This window comes from Tamandua tetradactyla, chromosome 13, assembly GCF_023851605.1.
Source record: "Tamandua tetradactyla isolate mTamTet1 chromosome 13, mTamTet1.pri, whole genome shotgun sequence".
In the NCBI taxonomy this organism is placed as follows: Eukaryota; Metazoa; Chordata; class Mammalia; order Pilosa; family Myrmecophagidae; genus Tamandua; species Tamandua tetradactyla.
The window spans coordinates 82,273,555-82,290,474 of NC_135339.1; the positions used below are offsets into that span (position 1 = coordinate 82,273,555).

The following is a 16,920-nucleotide window of genomic DNA, read 5'->3' on the forward strand; positions in this document are numbered from 1 at the left end:
CATCTCACACACACCAGAATGGCCATTATCAATAAAACAGAAAACAACAAGTACTGGAGAGGATTTGGAGAAAGAGGCACACTTACCTACTGTTGGTAGGAATGTCAAATGGTACAATCACTGTGGAAGGCAGTTTGGCAGGTTCCTCAGGAAGCTAAGTGTAGAATTGCCGTATGATCCGGCAATACCATTACTTAGTATCTACTCAGAGGACATGAGGGCAAGGACACAAATGGACATTTGTACACCAATGTTTATAGTAGTATTATTTACAGTTGCCAAGAGATGGAAACAGCCTAAATGTCCATCAACAGACGAGTGACTAAACAAGCTGTGGTACATACATACAATGGAATATTATGCAGCTGTAAGACAGAATAAGGTTAAGAAGTATGTAGCAACATGGATGGACCTTAAGGACATTATGCTGAGTTAGATTAGCCAGAAATAAAAGGACAAATACAGTGTGGTCTCACTGATATAGACTAACATTAGTGAGTGAACTTGAAGAGTCTCAGTTAAGAATAGAGACCATCAGGAGATGGAAATAGGGTAGATATAGGGTAATTGGAACTGAAGGGATACAGATTGTGCAACAGGACTGATTGTAAAACAGGACTGCTACAAAGAGATTGTTCAACAAGATTGAACAGGATTGTTCAAAGGATTGTAAAACAGGACTGATGTAAAAATTCAGAAATGGATAGCACAATACTACCTAACTGTAGTACAGTAATGTTAGTACTCTGAATGAAGCTGAATGTGAAAATGATAGAGGGAGGAGGGCTGGGGGTACAAATGAAATCAGAAAGAAAGATAGGCAATAAAGACTGAGATGATATCTAGGAATGCTTAGAGTGTATAATGATAGTTACTAAATGTAAAAATTAAAAAATGTTTTTGCATGAGGAAGAACAAAGGAATGTCAGTACTTCAAGGTGTTGAAAATAGATGGTAATTCATATTTTAAAACTTTAACTTATGTGTGAGACTAAAGCAAAAAATGTTTATTTGGTACAAAATTTGTATTTTGACTGGTGCATTTCCTAATATAACTTATGTAGACAGTTTAATTGAATACCATAAGTACATGGAACCTTGAGTAGGATATGAGATCTTGTAGGTTTGTCCAGAGTGATGTCCTGGTAAATCCCAGAGTGATTTGAACAGTGAATAAAAAAGTATTTGCAAAGTCCCCTTGGGGGAATGGCAAGAAAGGGGGAAAATTCAACTTTCCCATGTGGAGAATGGCTAATATTCTCACGAGCAGTGGGGACAACCAAAGCAGTAACCTGAGCCCTCAATCTTGGGGTTTGTTCATATGAAACTCAACTCTGCAAAGGATAGGCTAAACCTACTTGAAATTAGGCCTAGAATTAGTCACCCCCCAGAAAGCATCTCTTTTTTGCTCAGATGTGGCCTCGCTCTCTCAGCCAACATGACAAGCAAACTCACTGCCCTCCACTTCTCTATGTGGGGCATGACTCCCAGGGTGTAAACCTTCCTGGCAACGTGGGACAGAAGTCCTAGAATGAGCTGGGACTCAGCATCAGGGGATTGTGAAAACCTCGACCAAAAGGGGGAAGAGAGAAATGAGACAAAATAAAGTATCAATGGCTGAGAGATTTCAAACAGAGTCGAGAGGTTATCCTGGAGGTTATTCTTATGCATTACATAGATATCACCTTTTTAGTTAAGGTATAATGGAGAGACTGAAGGGAAGTGCCTGAAAATGTAGAGCTGTGTTCCAGTAGCCATGTTTCTTGAAGATGATTGTATAATGATATAGCTTTTGCAATGTGACTGTGTGATTGTGAAAACCTTGTGTTTGATGCACCTTTATCTACCTTATGGACAGATTAGTAAAAAATATGGATTAAAAATAAATAATAGGGGTAACAAATGTTAAAATAAATGTACTAGATTGAAATGCTAGTGATCAATGAAAGGGAGGTGTAAGGGGTATGGTATGTATGAATTTTTTTTCCTTTTTCTTTTTCTGAATTGATGCAAATGTTCTAAGAAATGATGATGATGAATATACAACTATGTGATGATATTGTGAGTTATTGATTATATATCAAGAATGAAATGTTCACATTTGTATGTTGTTATGTTTAAAAAATTAATTAATTAAAAAAAGTTTATATCTGTCCACATTTGTTATTGTTATTATATTATTCACCTTCTGCTTTCCAGTACAGTAGCACTTTATAAATACCAGAAATTAACAATATTTTTCTCTTTTAGATCTTCCGTGGTGGCTTATTCTAATTCGTCAGAAAGCATTGGTTGGCAAACTTCCAGGGGACCATGAGGTCTGTAAAGTTACCAAAATTGTTGTTTTGTCACTCTCTGAAATGGAACCTCAGGATCTTGAACTAGAGGTAAGGTAAAATCTTGGGAGATTTTATGAAAATTTGATATGAATATAATAGCAGTTATGAGGATTTGACTCATAGACCAGAATCATACAATTTTAAAGCTGGATAATGTCTTTAAGATAACTTAGTGTTGTGGCTTTCAAACTTCATTTTAATAGTGGAACCCTCATTTCAAAATCTGTAAAATCCAGTATAGAAGTATGGGGGCAACAGTGGCTCAGTGGCATTGTTCTTGCCTGCCATGCTGGAGATCTGGGTGTGTTTCCATGCCTGCCCATGTGAAAAAAAGAAAATTAAAAACCCAGTATAGGAAATACATAAAAGCAGAGCTACTTTGGTTGTGGTGGTGATGGGGGTTCCTTGGGGCTCTGCCCTCTTGACTTCTCCTGGCGAGACACCCTCTACTTCCAGGAAACCTTACGGCTTTGCACAATACAGTTTGAAAACCCCTGATCTGGCAGTGGGTGAGAGGGTGAGTAATCAAGAAGAGATTTAATTTTTACTAAATCCTCCTTTAATCTGTATTTCTAGAAAATGTTAGGCAAATATTGCTTTTGAAATAAGTTTTTGTTTTTTTTTTAAAGAAAGGAAACTACTTATCTATCTAGTGCAATATTTTTCTTTTCCAGTGTGGAAACCAAGCCCTCAAGTAAAGCAACTTAAGATAAAAATAATGACATTGCTTAGAGCTGGTGTTTTACCACTACATTGTGCTGCATCCTGCTAGAAGTAACCTATAAAAGTTTTTTGCCATGTTTGTCATTAGTGTGGCAATTTGGCGGCAAGGGATTTTCATCACTTTGCTATAATCAGAACCTGTTTTGCTCGATAAATGCTTGTCAGGCCCTGTGGATTACATGGGTTATCCTATTTAATCCTTAAGACCACCCTTTTGTAAGGTGGGCACTGCTGTGATCCATGTTGTGCAGATAAGGACAGAAGGTTTGTGGAGGGTCAAGTCACACAGCCAGCACATGGAAGGGTCTGAACTTGGCCTCAGGCAGTCTGGGTCTGCATCACTCTGCTGAGCTGCTTTCCTCTTACCTGAACAGCAGGTAACATAGCACCCTCTGCCTCAAGATATGTTTTTCCATGCTGAGTTCTTGGGGAGGAGTTTGGGGACAGTATTAAGTTGTTTTAAAACTCAGCAAAAATATGACTATTTTTATGTTTCAGATTTCACTGGAATTTCTACATTCTAATTTTTTTTGAATTATTAAAAATATTTTTTCTGTAATGGATACCATAGGACAATACTGATATTTGTGCGGTGCTTAGGATATTTCCTTTCTTGGGCAGGAATCTTGGAAGCTTTGCAAGATGTCTAACACCCTTAGCTCCCACACTCTTTTTTGTTTGTTTTTTAATGTTTTTTTTTTCAATTGTGAAGAATAACATAAATACAAAAAAAAGAAAAAACAATAATTTTCAGAGTACACTCCAACAAGCAGCTACAGAACAGATTTCATGGTTTGGTATGGGTTACCATTCTATAGTGTCAGGTTTTTCCTTCTAGCTGCTCCAAAACACTGGAGGCTAAAAGAAATAATAATATAGTGATTCAGCAATCATACTCATTTGTTAAATCCTATTTTCTCTGTTATAACTTGTCCTTTAATCCTTCTCCCACTCTGTGAGGATCTCTGGGGCCCTTTCTAACCTTTTCATGTTGAAAAGGAGTGTCCATAATATAGGGTAACCAGATGGAATTAGTTGATATTCTTGGAGAGGCTAGCCCCTCTGGGTTTCCAGGCTTACCTAGTCTAGGAACCCTCTGGAGGTAATGGGTTTCAGGAAGGTGAACTTACTGCATGAAAATTTTATAGTCTCTTTCAGCCCTAGATGTAGTTTAGGGTTGATAGGCATGATGTTGGTTGGGGGTTGGCAGATTGTGACAATTAGCAATATCTGGCTGAAACTTGCATAAGAGTAACCTTCAGAATAGCCTCTTGATTCTATTTGAGCTGTCTTATCCACTGGTATCTTGTTTTGTTACTTTTCTTTTCCCCCTTTTGGTCCAGAAGGCATTATCAATCCCACAGTGCCAGGGCCAGGCTCATCATCCCTGGGAGTCATGTCCCACGTTGTCAGGGAGATTTTACCCCTGAATGCCATGTTCCATGTAGCAGGGAAGGTAATGATTTTCCTTGTAGAGTTGGCTTAGAGAGAGAGAGAGGTCACATCTGAGGAACTAAAGAGGTTTCCTGTAAACAACTCTTAGCCATAATTATAGGTAGTCTTAGCTTCGCCACTACAGAAATACATTTCATAAGGGCAAGCCTCAAACTCAAGGGCTTGGCCTATTTTGTTGGGAGGCCCTAATATTTGAGAAATTACCAGGAAAGTTTAATAGTTCCATTTTCTTTTTCTCCAGTTCCTCAAGGAACTCTACCAGTTCTTTTTATTTATCAGCCCACCATAGTCTGGGATATCTCTGGGTGTTACATTAAGCTATACAGAATTACAAGGCCTCGTTCCTGTTCTGGGCTCCATGTGTTTGTGTTGTTTAAGTGAGCTATCCAGAAAGGTTGATTTAGAATGTCTGTTTCAGATAATGTAGATCCTGCCTTTGGTCTCATACAGTAGGTGAAGCTCTAGAGTACATACACTATCATTTTTTGCCCTGTATTCTGATTGACCTTTGTCTCAACCAGATCAGCTTCATTTTTATCTCTAATTGAAGCCTGATCTCTTTTTTGGTCACTTTAACTGTTATTATACGTAGCAGTGCAGACTTTCAGAGCTGCAGAATTCCAGCTCTGAATTTTAGTTGTCACAGAGGTACTCAAAGTTCCAGGGAAATACTAGCCGATACACATATAACTAGTGTCTCAGAATCTAGAAATACACTTACAACTTCAGATTAAGTGTGGTTGCTATACGAATTTACAATTTAGGCTCCAATTTTTTTTATAAGTATTTTCTGAAAGAGACTGTGGCATATTTATTCTTTTGTTTGTGACTTATTTTGAATAACCCATTGTTTTCAAGGTACATTCAGTTCGTTGAGTGCCTCACATCATTCCTTTTTGTAGCCACACAGTGTTCCATCATATGTATATATATATTTATCACAGTTCGCCTTTCAGTTTCTCAGTGATTGTACCCTCCATCCATTGGGCATCATGGATAATGTCCAAAATAAACTCTTACACAGTCCTCACATGGTTGTATAATCAGCAACCCTCTCAATTTTAGACAGTTTTCATTGGTCCAAAGAGACAAAGAACTGATAAACACAGCCTCACCAATATCAAGTCAAAATCTTCCTTAGTCTCTTATCCGTACTCCCCCCCCCCCCAATTATTTACCCCACTATTGCAGTGTATTTGTGCTATTTTCCTGTTAATTATAGGCCATAGCATGCAATATTAGTTTTCCCCCATACTCCTCTCTTAATGACTCTGTACAAGATCAAACCTTTGAAGGAGTTCATGTGAGAACTTATTTATAATTGTAGAATTAATCAGTGGGATAAATGGCACTATTCATCCCCTTTCAATCATATTCACCTTCAATATGGCAATGTCACTTATGACTCCAGTAATTAGCTGCCATCACTTCTGTTTTCTTATGTTTACATTCAACCTCATCGGATAACCTTTCTCCCATCTCTAGCTTCTGTGTACCTCTAGGTCCCCTATATTCTACTATGTAAATCTTTGAGATTACCTTTATTAGAGTCAAAATAGCAAAATCACATGGTATTTATCCTTTTGTGCCTGATATATTTCACTCAGCATTATGTTCTCAGGGTTCATCTATTTTGTCATATGCTTTGGGATCTCATTTCATCTTACTGCTGTGTAATATTCCATCGTATGTATATACCATGTTTTGTTTATCCACTCATCCTTTTGATGGGAACTTGGATTGTTTCCATCTTTTGGCATTGTGAAAAGTGCCCTTATGAACATCAATGTACAAATGTCTGTTCATGTCACTGTTTTCCGCTCTTCTGGGTATAAACTGAGTATTGATATTGCCAGGTCATAGTACAACTCAATATTTAGTTTTCTGAGGAACTACCAAACTGTGATCCAAGGCAGCTGTACCATTTTACATTCCCACCAGCAGTGAATAAGTGTTCTAGTTTCTTCACATCCTTTCCAATATTTGTACTTTCCTGTTTGTTTAATAGCAGCCATTCTTATAGGTGTGAGGTGATACCTTATTGTAGTCTTAATTTGCATTTCCCTTATAGCTAATGAAGATGAACATCTCTTAATGTACTTTTTAGCCATCTATATTTGCTCTTCAGGAAAGTGTCTATTTATATTCTCTATCCATTTTATAATTGGGTTGTTTGATTTTTTGTTGTTGAGTTGCATAAGTTCTTTATGTGCACAGGATATTCCAACCATTATCAGATATGTGGTTTCCAAAAATTTTCTCCCATTGAGTTGACTGCTGCTTCACCTTTTTAACAAAGACCTTTTAGGCTCAGAGGCTTTTGATTTTAAGGAGTTTCCAGTTATCAATTTTTCCTTTCATTGCTTTTGCTTTGGCTATAAAGTTTAAGAAGCTGCCTCCTATTACCAGGTCTTGAACATGTTTCCCTATATTTTCTTCTAGGAGTTTTATGGTATTGGCTCTTATATTTAGGTCTTTAATCCATTTTGAATTAATTTTTGTATATAGCATAAGTTAGGGGTTCTCTTTCATTCTTTTGGCTATTGATATCCAGTTCTCTCATGCTCATTTATTGAAAAGACTGTTCTGTCCCAGTTCAGTGGATTTGGGGGCCTTATCAAAGATCAGTTGACAATAGATTTGATGGTCTATCTCCAGTCTCAATTCAATTCCACTGATTGATATTTCTGTCTTTGTGCCAGTACCAAGATGTTTTGACCACTGTGGCTTTATAGTAAGCTTTAAAGTCAGGAAGTGCTTACCCTTCCACTTCACTCTTCTTTTTTAGGGCATCTTTAGCTATTCAAGGTCTCTTTCCATTCTAAAAGAATTTGATAACTAGCTTTTCCAAGTCTTCAAAGTAGGTTGTTGAAATTTTGATTGGTATTGCATTGAATCTGTAGGTCAGTTTGGGTAGAATTGACATCTTAACAACATTCAACCTTCCTATCCATGAGCACGGAATGTCTTTCCTTCTATTTAGGTTTTCTCTGATTTCCTGTACTAATGTTTTGTAGTTTTGTATGTACAAGCCTTTGCCAATCCTGGTTAAGCTTATTCCTAGATACTTGATTCTTTTGGTTACTATTTTGAATGAAATTTTTTCCTTAATTGTCTCTTCAGTAGGTCATTACTGGTGTATAGAAGCATTACTGACTTTTGTACATTGATCTTGTATCCTGCTACTTTTTCTGAAATTCTTTATTAGCTCAAGTAGCTTTGTCATAGATTTCTCAGGATTTTTCAAGTATAGGATCATGTCTTCTGCAAATAATGAAAGTTTTACTTATTCCTTTCTGATTTGTTTACCTTTTTTTTTCCTTCTCCAGCCTGATTACTCTAGCTAGGACTTCTAGTACAATGTTGAATAATAGTGGTGACAGTGGGTATCTTGTCTTGTACCTGATCTTAGAAAGAATACTTTGAGTCTCTCACCATTAAGTATGATGCTGGTTATGGGTTTTTCGTATATGCCCTTTATGATATTGAGGAAGCTTCCTTTGATCCCTACCCTTTGAAGTGCATTTATCAGAAAAGGTTGGTAAATTTTGTTGAATGCTTTTTTAGCCTCAATTGAGATGATCATGTGATATTTCCCTTTTGATTTGTTAAAGTGCTGTATTACATTAATTGATTTTCTTGTCTTGACTGTCCTTGCATTCCTGGTATAAACCCCACTTGATCGTGGTGTATAATTCTTTTGATATGTTGTTGGATTCGATTTGCTAGTATTTTCTTGAGAATTTTTGCATCTATATTCATTAAGGAGATTGGCCTGTAGTTTTCCTTTCTTAGAGCATCTCTACCAGGTTTGGGTATTAAAGTGATGTTAGCTTCATAAAATAAGTTAGGTAGCGTTCTTTTCCCTCAATTTTTTGGAAGAGTTTGAGCAGAATTGGTGTTAGTTCTTTTTGAAGTGTTTTGCTATAATTCCCCTGTGAAGTTGTCTGGTCCTAGGCTTTTCTTTGTAGGAAGTTTTTTGATGATTGATTGAATCTCTTTACTTGTAATTGATCTGTTGTGATCTTCTGTTTCTTCTCGTGTCAGATAGGTAGTTCTTGTGTTTCTAGGAATTTGTCCATTTCATCTAAGTTGTCTAATTTGTTGGTCTATAGTTCTTCACAGTATTCTCTTGATTTTTAAAATGTCTTCAGGATCCGTGGTAACAATCCTCCTCTCATTTCTGATTTTATTTCCATCCTCTTTTCTCTGTCAGCTTTGTTAGAGGTCTGTCAATTTTATTGATTTTCTCAGAGAACCAACTTTTGGTTTTATTGATTCTTTCTATTTTTTGTCTTCCAGTTTGTTTATTCTGCTTTAATCTTTATTTCTCTTTATCTGTTTGCTTTGGGGTTAGTTTTCTTTTCTTTCTCTAATTTCTCCAGGTGAGCAGTTAAGTCCTTGATTTTTATTCTTGTTTTTTAATAGAGGTGTTTGGGGCAATAAGTTTCCCTCTCAGCACCGCCTTTGCTGCATCTGATAAGTTCTGATATGTTGTCGTCTCATTTTTATTTGTCTCTAGATATTTACCAATTTCTTAGCAATTTCTCCTTTGACCCACTGATTATTTAAGAGTGTGTTGTTTAATTTCCATATATTGTGGAAGTTCTAGTTCTTTGGTGATTATTAATTTCCAGCTTTATTTTGTTGTGGTTAGATAAAGTGCTTTGGACAATTTCAATCTTATTAAATTTATAAAGACCTGTTTTGTGTCCCAGCATGTGATCTATCCTGGAGAACATTCCATGAGCAGCAAAGAAGAATGTATATCCTGGTGTTTTCGGGTGTAACGGTCTGTATATGTTTGTAGGTCTAATTCATTTATCACATTGTTTAAGTTCTCATTGTTTAAGTTCTCTGGTTGTTCTATATATAGTGGAAAGTGGTGTATTGAAGTCTCCTACTATTATTGTTGAAATGTCTGTAGCTCCCTTCAGTTTTACCAGTGTTTACCTCATATACTTTTGGAGCTCCTTGAAGGGGAGCATAAGCATTTATGATTGTTATTTCTTCTTGGTGAACTGACCCTTTTATTAATATGGAGTATCCTTCTTTGTCTCTTATGACATCTTTACATTTAAACTCTATTTTTTTCTGAACTAGCATAGCTACTCCTGCTTTCTTTTGGTTATAGCTTGCATTGAAAATCTTCTTCCGTCCTTTCACTTTCAATCCATTTGTGTCCTTGGTCTAAGATGCATCTTTTGTAAACAGCATATAGATGGATTATATTTTTAAATCCATTCTGGCAATCTGTATTTTTAAATTGGTGAGTTTAATCTGTTAATGTTCAAAGTTTTTACTGTTTAAAGCAGATCTTGAATCTCCCATTTTATTCTTTGGTTTTTTCAGGTCTATATATTATTTCTCCTCTCTCTCTTTTTATCCCTTAAATTATCATTACTGGTTCTAGTTTGCTAGCTGTCAAAAGGCAATAAATATACCAGAAATGGAATAGCTGTTAAAAAAAAAGGGGGGGGGGAATTTATTAAATTGCATGTTTATAGTTCTAAGGTCATGAAAATGTCCCAATCAAAGCAAGTTATACAAATGTACAAATTAAGGCACCAGCAAGAGGTTACCTTCACTCAAGAAAGGCTGATGCCATTCAGGGTTTCTCTCTCAACTGAAAAGGCACATGGCAACGATGGCAATGTCTGCTAGCTTCCTCTCCAGGCTTCTTGCTTCATGAAGCTCCCATGGGGGCGTTTTCCTTCTTCATCTCCAAAGATCTCTGGCAGTGTGGGCTCTCTGCTTTGTTACTCTAAAAAAGAGCCTCTCTCCAAAATGTTTCCTCTTTTAAAGGATTCTGGTAAATTAATCAGGACCCACCTGGAATGGGTAGAGTCACAACTCCATCTAATCAAATGTTAATAATCCACTGTTGGGTGAGTCACATCTCTGTGGAGATAATCTAATCAAGTTTCCACATAGCAATAATGAATGATGATTAAAGGACATGACTCTTCTGTCCTTTAAGGACAGATTCAAACCGGCATACTGGTATTCTTCAATTGTGTGCCCTCATCCAGACCTCCCTATCCTGTCTTTTTTTTTTCCCCCTGACAGGACTTCCTTTAGTATTTCTTGTAGGGGCAGATCTCTCGTTAACTAGTTCTCTCAGTCTGTGGTTGTCTTTGAAGATTTTAATCTCTCAGTTTTGAAGGACACCATGGCTGGATACAGAATTCTTGGCTGGAAGCCTTTCTCATTCAGGATCTTAAATATATCATACCACTGCCATCTCACCTCCATGGTGCCTGCTGAGTAGTCTGAGTCAATCTTATGTGGTTTTTCTTATATGTAGTAGATCACTTTTCTTGTGCTGCTTTCAGGGCTTTCTACTTCTCCAACATTTAGCAGTCTGATTAGGATGTGTCTTGGAGCAGGCCTATTTGGATTTTTCTGTTTTGGGGTTCATTGGGCCTCTTTGATTTGTGTATTTATGTCTTTTATAAGGGTTGGGAAGTTTTCTCCAATTATATCTTCAACTAACCTTCCCAGTCCTTTATTCTTCTTTTCTCCTTCTGAGACACCATTGATTCTTATACTTGCTGGACTTTTCTGTCCATCATTTCTCTGAGATCCAGTTCCATTTTTTTCCCATTTTTCTTGCCATTTGTTCTTTTGTGCCCTCTAGTTCGATTGTTATGTCTTTTAGCTCACTTAGTCTTCCTTCTGTTTCTTCAAATCTGCTATCATGTGTCTAGTAAATTTCTAATTTGATCGACAGTATCTTTAATCTCTGTGAGATGTGCTATTTTTCTATTTAAACTTTTGAATTCTTCTTTATGCTCTTCTAGTGTCTTCCTGTTATCTTTTATTTCTGTTTAAATATCCTTGAGTAGGTATTCCATATTCTGTGTCCCCTCTGGTATTTGCTTTGTTCATTTAGCTGGGCCATTTCTGCCTGGATCTTTATGTGCTCTGTGATTTTCTGTTGTATTCAGGGCATTTGATTATCTTAATAAGTTGGTTTCCTTCACTCATCTAAAGTTTTGCATTTACTTAGGTTTGCATTGAAGATCTGCTTTTGTACTTAGTTTGTCAGTAATTCCCCACCAAACCAAGTCCTAGATCTCATGTAGGGGATGCAATTCTGCTTGAGGGTCTATTAATAGCTAGGTTGTGGTGCACAAGTAGTTCAGTGGCAGAATGCCCACCTCCTATGCTGGATACCCAGGCTCAACTCCTGGCCCATGAACCTAAGACAACAACACATCAGCAGTAGTAGGCCCTGAAGCCAGAAGGAGATACCCCAAGATATATTGGGAATGAACTCAGACTGGTGCCCACAGATAAGAATGAAACATAAAAGAAATGAAAATAAAAAAATAAATAAAAATTTAAAAATAAAACAAATTAGGCAGTTTGCCAGACTGCATTTACTGCTTCTTCCCAGCAGATGGTCCTCTTAAGCTGCCACCTCCCCTCAGGCCCATCTGTCCAAAACTGTGGTGCTGGCTGGGCACCATGGTTTCACAGTGGCACAGAGGGACAGCTGGTCCCAGCACGCTGAACCAGTCAGCTGATCATAATGCCTTGCGAGGCATTTGACCTGGCGGATAATCCGTCTACAGGTTCCAGCAGGGTGACTGATGCCAGCACCCACGGGCATGGCCCCTTGTGAGGCACCTGTGTGAATCCCTGAGCTCCCCATAAGTGCTTCTGGATGCAGAGCTGCGTGCAGAGGTCTCCCCGGCTAGCCACTGGAGAAGCTGGAGCAGAGGGATGTTTTACTCCCTTGGATCCATGCTTCCCCACGTGCTGCCATCTGCCCCCAGGGGGACTGTGGCTGAACAGACTTACTCTGCTCTCCCCATCCTGATCCCCCTGCCATATCTACCAGGACCTCTGTATTAAATGCTGAAGACCCTCCTCGACTCACCCACTATGACTGCAGTCCTGGTCAACTTTTCCATCCCATCTCTTTTTGCTCCATGGTGCAAGAGGGATCCCAGTCTATCCTGCTCTGCCATATTTCTGGAAGTCTGCACTCTAATGTTATAAAACTAATGTTAAAACAAATTTAAGAGGCTCCTGATTTTAACTATCTCTTGCTGGAATTAAAAAAGAGATTAGAGTACTTTTTCTTATCCTTTTATTGGTACTAATGCTAGAATATTATTCACTATTGTTGATCTACTTAGGTGCCATTAGATGGCAATTAGGCTTTTTATTAAAGACAATTGTTTGCTTTTTTGTTTGCATTTTTAGGGATTATGATCCATGCTAAAAAAACTGAAATATGTAATGGCCCTTGTTAGTAGGAGTAAAAGTGACTATACAGAAAGTGTTTTCAGATCCTATTATAGTAAATAGTTTGGTGCTTCTTTTTCTCAAGAAAATATAATTTTTAAAATTTGCATATAAGCCTTTCCTCCCACCCCCACCTTTTAATTCTATTTTACAGTAAGGGAACTGAAAGGTTTAGGAGGCGAAAGGGTGAGAAAGAAGGAAGGTAGACCAGGAAATTTAAAGTGGGCGGGTTTATTTCTGTGCTCCCAGGAAGAGCTCACTGAACCCAAGATGGAGGAAGGTGAGTGCACGCGGGCTTTGACGTAGGCAGCTTTTAAGGATGGAGGTCAGGTGATGTCTGGAAGGGGTTGTTCATTAGTTCCCGAAGTCATGTTGGGAGGGGCGACACAGCCCTTGCAGCTCAAGGTGCAGTGCTCTTCCGCATTCCCCCGACCTAACAGGAACTTTACAATAGTGAACTAGAGGAGAAGGGGCAAAAAAACAGTTTCGTCGAAAATCCTGACTTTTGTTGCTTATTGTCTGACATACTAATTTAAATCTTTAGTACCCTCATTTTGATTTCCATGTAACGCCATTTAAAAGGAGCTTTTAGACACTTGATCATTTTGTTATATATTTTCAGGTTAAATAGTAAATTGTAAAGAAGGAATGAAAAAACCCCACCAATTAGAAATGATGATTGTCATTATTCTGGTGGACTTTTTTTTTCTTTTTTGGGTACATGAATCAGGAATTCAACCAGGGTCTCCCACATCTGATGGATTTTAGTGATTGTTTTCCATTTGCCCGACCTCTTTAGAGAAGCAATATTCCACATTTTTCAGAATAGTTCTTATTTTGCATGTTTATGTATTTTTTCATACTTAACTCTTAATCAGTTATTTTTTGGGGGGACATAAATATCTCAGGCACATAAAAGCTTACGAAAAAAAAGATGAACTGAGTCTCAGGTTTTTGTATTGTATCTTCTAATTTGGATGCCTGGGTATCACTACTGCTTTCATTCTTTCCCAGCAGGACCCTCAGGCTCCTTAGTGTGATCACTATTCTAGAGCCTATTCTGTCTCCTGTAATTGAAGCAGAAGTAATAATATTTCAGTGTTGATATTAAAAGAAATTTCTAATTTTCTACCTCAGTTGATATTTACCTCCAGTATATTGCTTATTTGTCTGCCATTTAAAAAAATATTGGCTGTATTGAGATATAATTTACATACCATGCAATTCATGCATTTAAAGTATACAATTCAGTTTTTTTTTTTAGCATATTCATGGAGTTACACGACCATCACCACCATCAATTTTAGAGCATTTTCATCATCCTGAAAAGAAACCTGGTACCCATTTGCTATCACTCTCCATTTTATTCCATTCCTCCACTGCCACTACCAGCCCTAGGCAATCACTGATCTAATTTTGCCTCTATGGGTTGTCTAGTCTTGAAATTTCATAATATGTGATCTTTTTTGACTGGCTTCTTCCACTTAACATAATGTTTTCAAGATTGACCGTGATGTAGTATGTATCAATACTTCATTCCTTTTTGCTGCCAAATATTCCATTGTATGCATATACCACATTTCATTTATCCATTCATCAGTTGATTGGCATTTAAATTGTTTTCACTTTGGAGCTATTTTGAATAATGCTGCTATGAACATTTGTGTACCAGTTTTGTGTAGATATATGATCTCATTTCTCTTGGTTATATACCTAGACATGGAATTGCTGGGTCATATAGTAACTCTGTATTTAACCTTTTAAGGAACTACCAGACGTTTTCCAAAGTGTTATGTCAGTTTTTTTTTTTTAAAGCAATTTTATTGAGATATATTCACATACCATATAATCATCCAAAATATATGATCGATGGCTCACAGTATCATCATAGAGTTGTGCATTCATTAGCACAGTCAATTTTAGAACATTTTCATTACTCCAAAAATAAAAAATAAAAGTAAAAAGAACACCCAAAACATCCCATACCCTTTATATCCCCCTATTATTTATTTATTTTTTTAATCTTTAATTTTCTTACTCATTTGCCCATACACTGGATGAAGGGCATATCAGTCACAAGGCTTTCACAATTGCTTGGTCACACTGTAAAAGCTATGTAGTTATACACACATCATCAGTATCAAGGCTTCTGGATTGCATATCAACAATTTTAGGTGTTTCCTCCTAGCTATTCTAACACTCCGGAAGCTAAAAGGCAATATTTATATAATGCATAAGAATAAAGTCCAGAATGATCTCAGGACTCTATTTGAAATCTCTGAGCCAGTGAAACTTTACTTTGTTTCATTTCTCTTCTCCCTTTTGTTCAAAGGCTTTCTCAGTCCCACAATGCCAGGGCCAGGCTCTGGGAGTCATATTGCGCATTGCCAGGGAGAATTACACCCCTGAGAGTCATGTCCCACTTAGGGGGGAGAGTATTGAGTTTATTTGCCGAGTTGGCTTAGAGAGACAGGTCACATCTAAGTAACAAAGTAGGTTCTCTAGAGGTGACTCTTAGGCATAATTATAAGTAGGCTTAGCTTCTCCTTTGTAGGAAAAATTTCATAATGGTAAGCCCCAAAATTGAGGACTTTACTTATTAAATTGGTATTCCCTAATGGTCGTGAGAATATCAGGAATTCCTCAGGTGAGGAAGTTTAATATTTCCACATTTTCCCCTAGGCCCCCAAGGGGACTTTGCAAATACTTTTTTTATTTTCTGCCCATATTGCTCTGGGATGGGTCAGGGTATTATAATAACTTTTTTCCTTTTTTAATGGTCTATACAAGGGTGTGAGGAATCTGTGGAGTTCAAATAAGTAAGAACATAGATGTTCTTTCTTTTGTAAAAACATCCTTTAAAGTTTTATGAGCTTATATTCCTTGTCTGCATATCTTATTTACTGTATCTCATTACCTTAATAGATGACTGTATCATTTTCCATATTTGGTTTCCTATCAGACATCTGTTTAAAATTTTATCTCCATGTGGCTATAGATAGATACCAACTTTTAAAGTAAAACCTCTTATTTTCCTTTTCTTAAATGGCAGCAACAATATCAGCCCTTAATCTTGATTATGAGACATCAGTAAAGATAGCCAATGAAAAACAATGGGAGCACTTCATGGGACTTGTAGTGGTTTTCTTTTTGAGATCCTGTATATCAAAGTTGTGATAAGGGCCTAAGCACATACTACACAGAACTGGCTGGGCCTCTGGAAAAGGGAATGTGATCCTGTAGTCAATGTCAGATCTTGTAATCCCAATAGTTTTATTTAAACAGAGCAATATGGAACTGCACGGCATCCCAAGGAGTAATTTTCTTTAACCCTGTTTAGCAGGACTGAATTTAACCCTTTCAGAAAGATAATCTATACTGTCTTTCCTTAAAGCAACTATGTAGAAGATTCTAAAATATTTATGTTTAAAGAAATTTTAAGTTTCTATTTAGAAAAAGTAGTTTTAAGGCACAGAGAAAAATTGGTTAAGTGAATTCACGCTTTGCTATATAGATTCACAGTCCTTTCTTTGAAGACTGAAGGACCTGAAAAGGCCATATTTGTTTTAGAGTTCAGGTTTTTGGGGGGTGTTTCAAAAGGTTGTCACACATATTTTATATACCTTTATCATGACCTCACAGTCCAACACATCAATATTTCTTTAAAAATCACCAATATTCATACAAAGGGGATGACTGTCAGTAGCCTCACATCAGTTCAGGATATGTTTTGCCATTAAATGAGTTTGCAAAAAATTTAAAAAAAAACAACATTCAAGTATCATAGTTTTGGGATTTTAGATTTATAGGCTAATGGGGCTGTAGCAGCTCTGTTCCAGCCACTTCGGCTGAGATATGAGGATAGATTAAAAATAGAGAAACAAAGAAGATTTGCCAGGCCCAGAGATAAGAAGCATCTCCATGGACCACAAATGCAACCTTAGATAGAACAGAAGCCATAGACCTCCTAGATTCTGGATTCAGAAGCAAGTAGTGGCAGCTGGAAATTTGGCTCCTACAGGATCCAAGAGCATTGACTAAAGATAAGATGGGAAATGGGGACCTGGAGCCATGCTCAGTAGTTGGAGCCTGATGCTAGGATGGGACTCTGTAGTTCATGAAAGCAGGATATTAGGTTGTGTGC

General features: G+C 37.2%; 1 protein-coding gene across 5 annotated transcripts in view; it reads left to right on the forward strand.

The window, feature by feature from the left end:
* The window catches only part of INPP5F (inositol polyphosphate-5-phosphatase F), a 162,254-nt gene that overhangs the window by 76,512 nt on the left and 68,822 nt on the right, over positions 1 to 16,920 (forward strand). For all 5 annotated transcript variants that reach the window (XM_077126194.1, XM_077126195.1, XM_077126199.1 and 2 more), the window contains exon 3: positions 2,251 to 2,387. In XM_077126194.1, the coding sequence (XP_076982309.1) occupies positions 2,251 to 2,387 (137 nt within the window). The remainder of the gene's footprint in view (positions 1 to 2,250; positions 2,388 to 16,920) is intronic.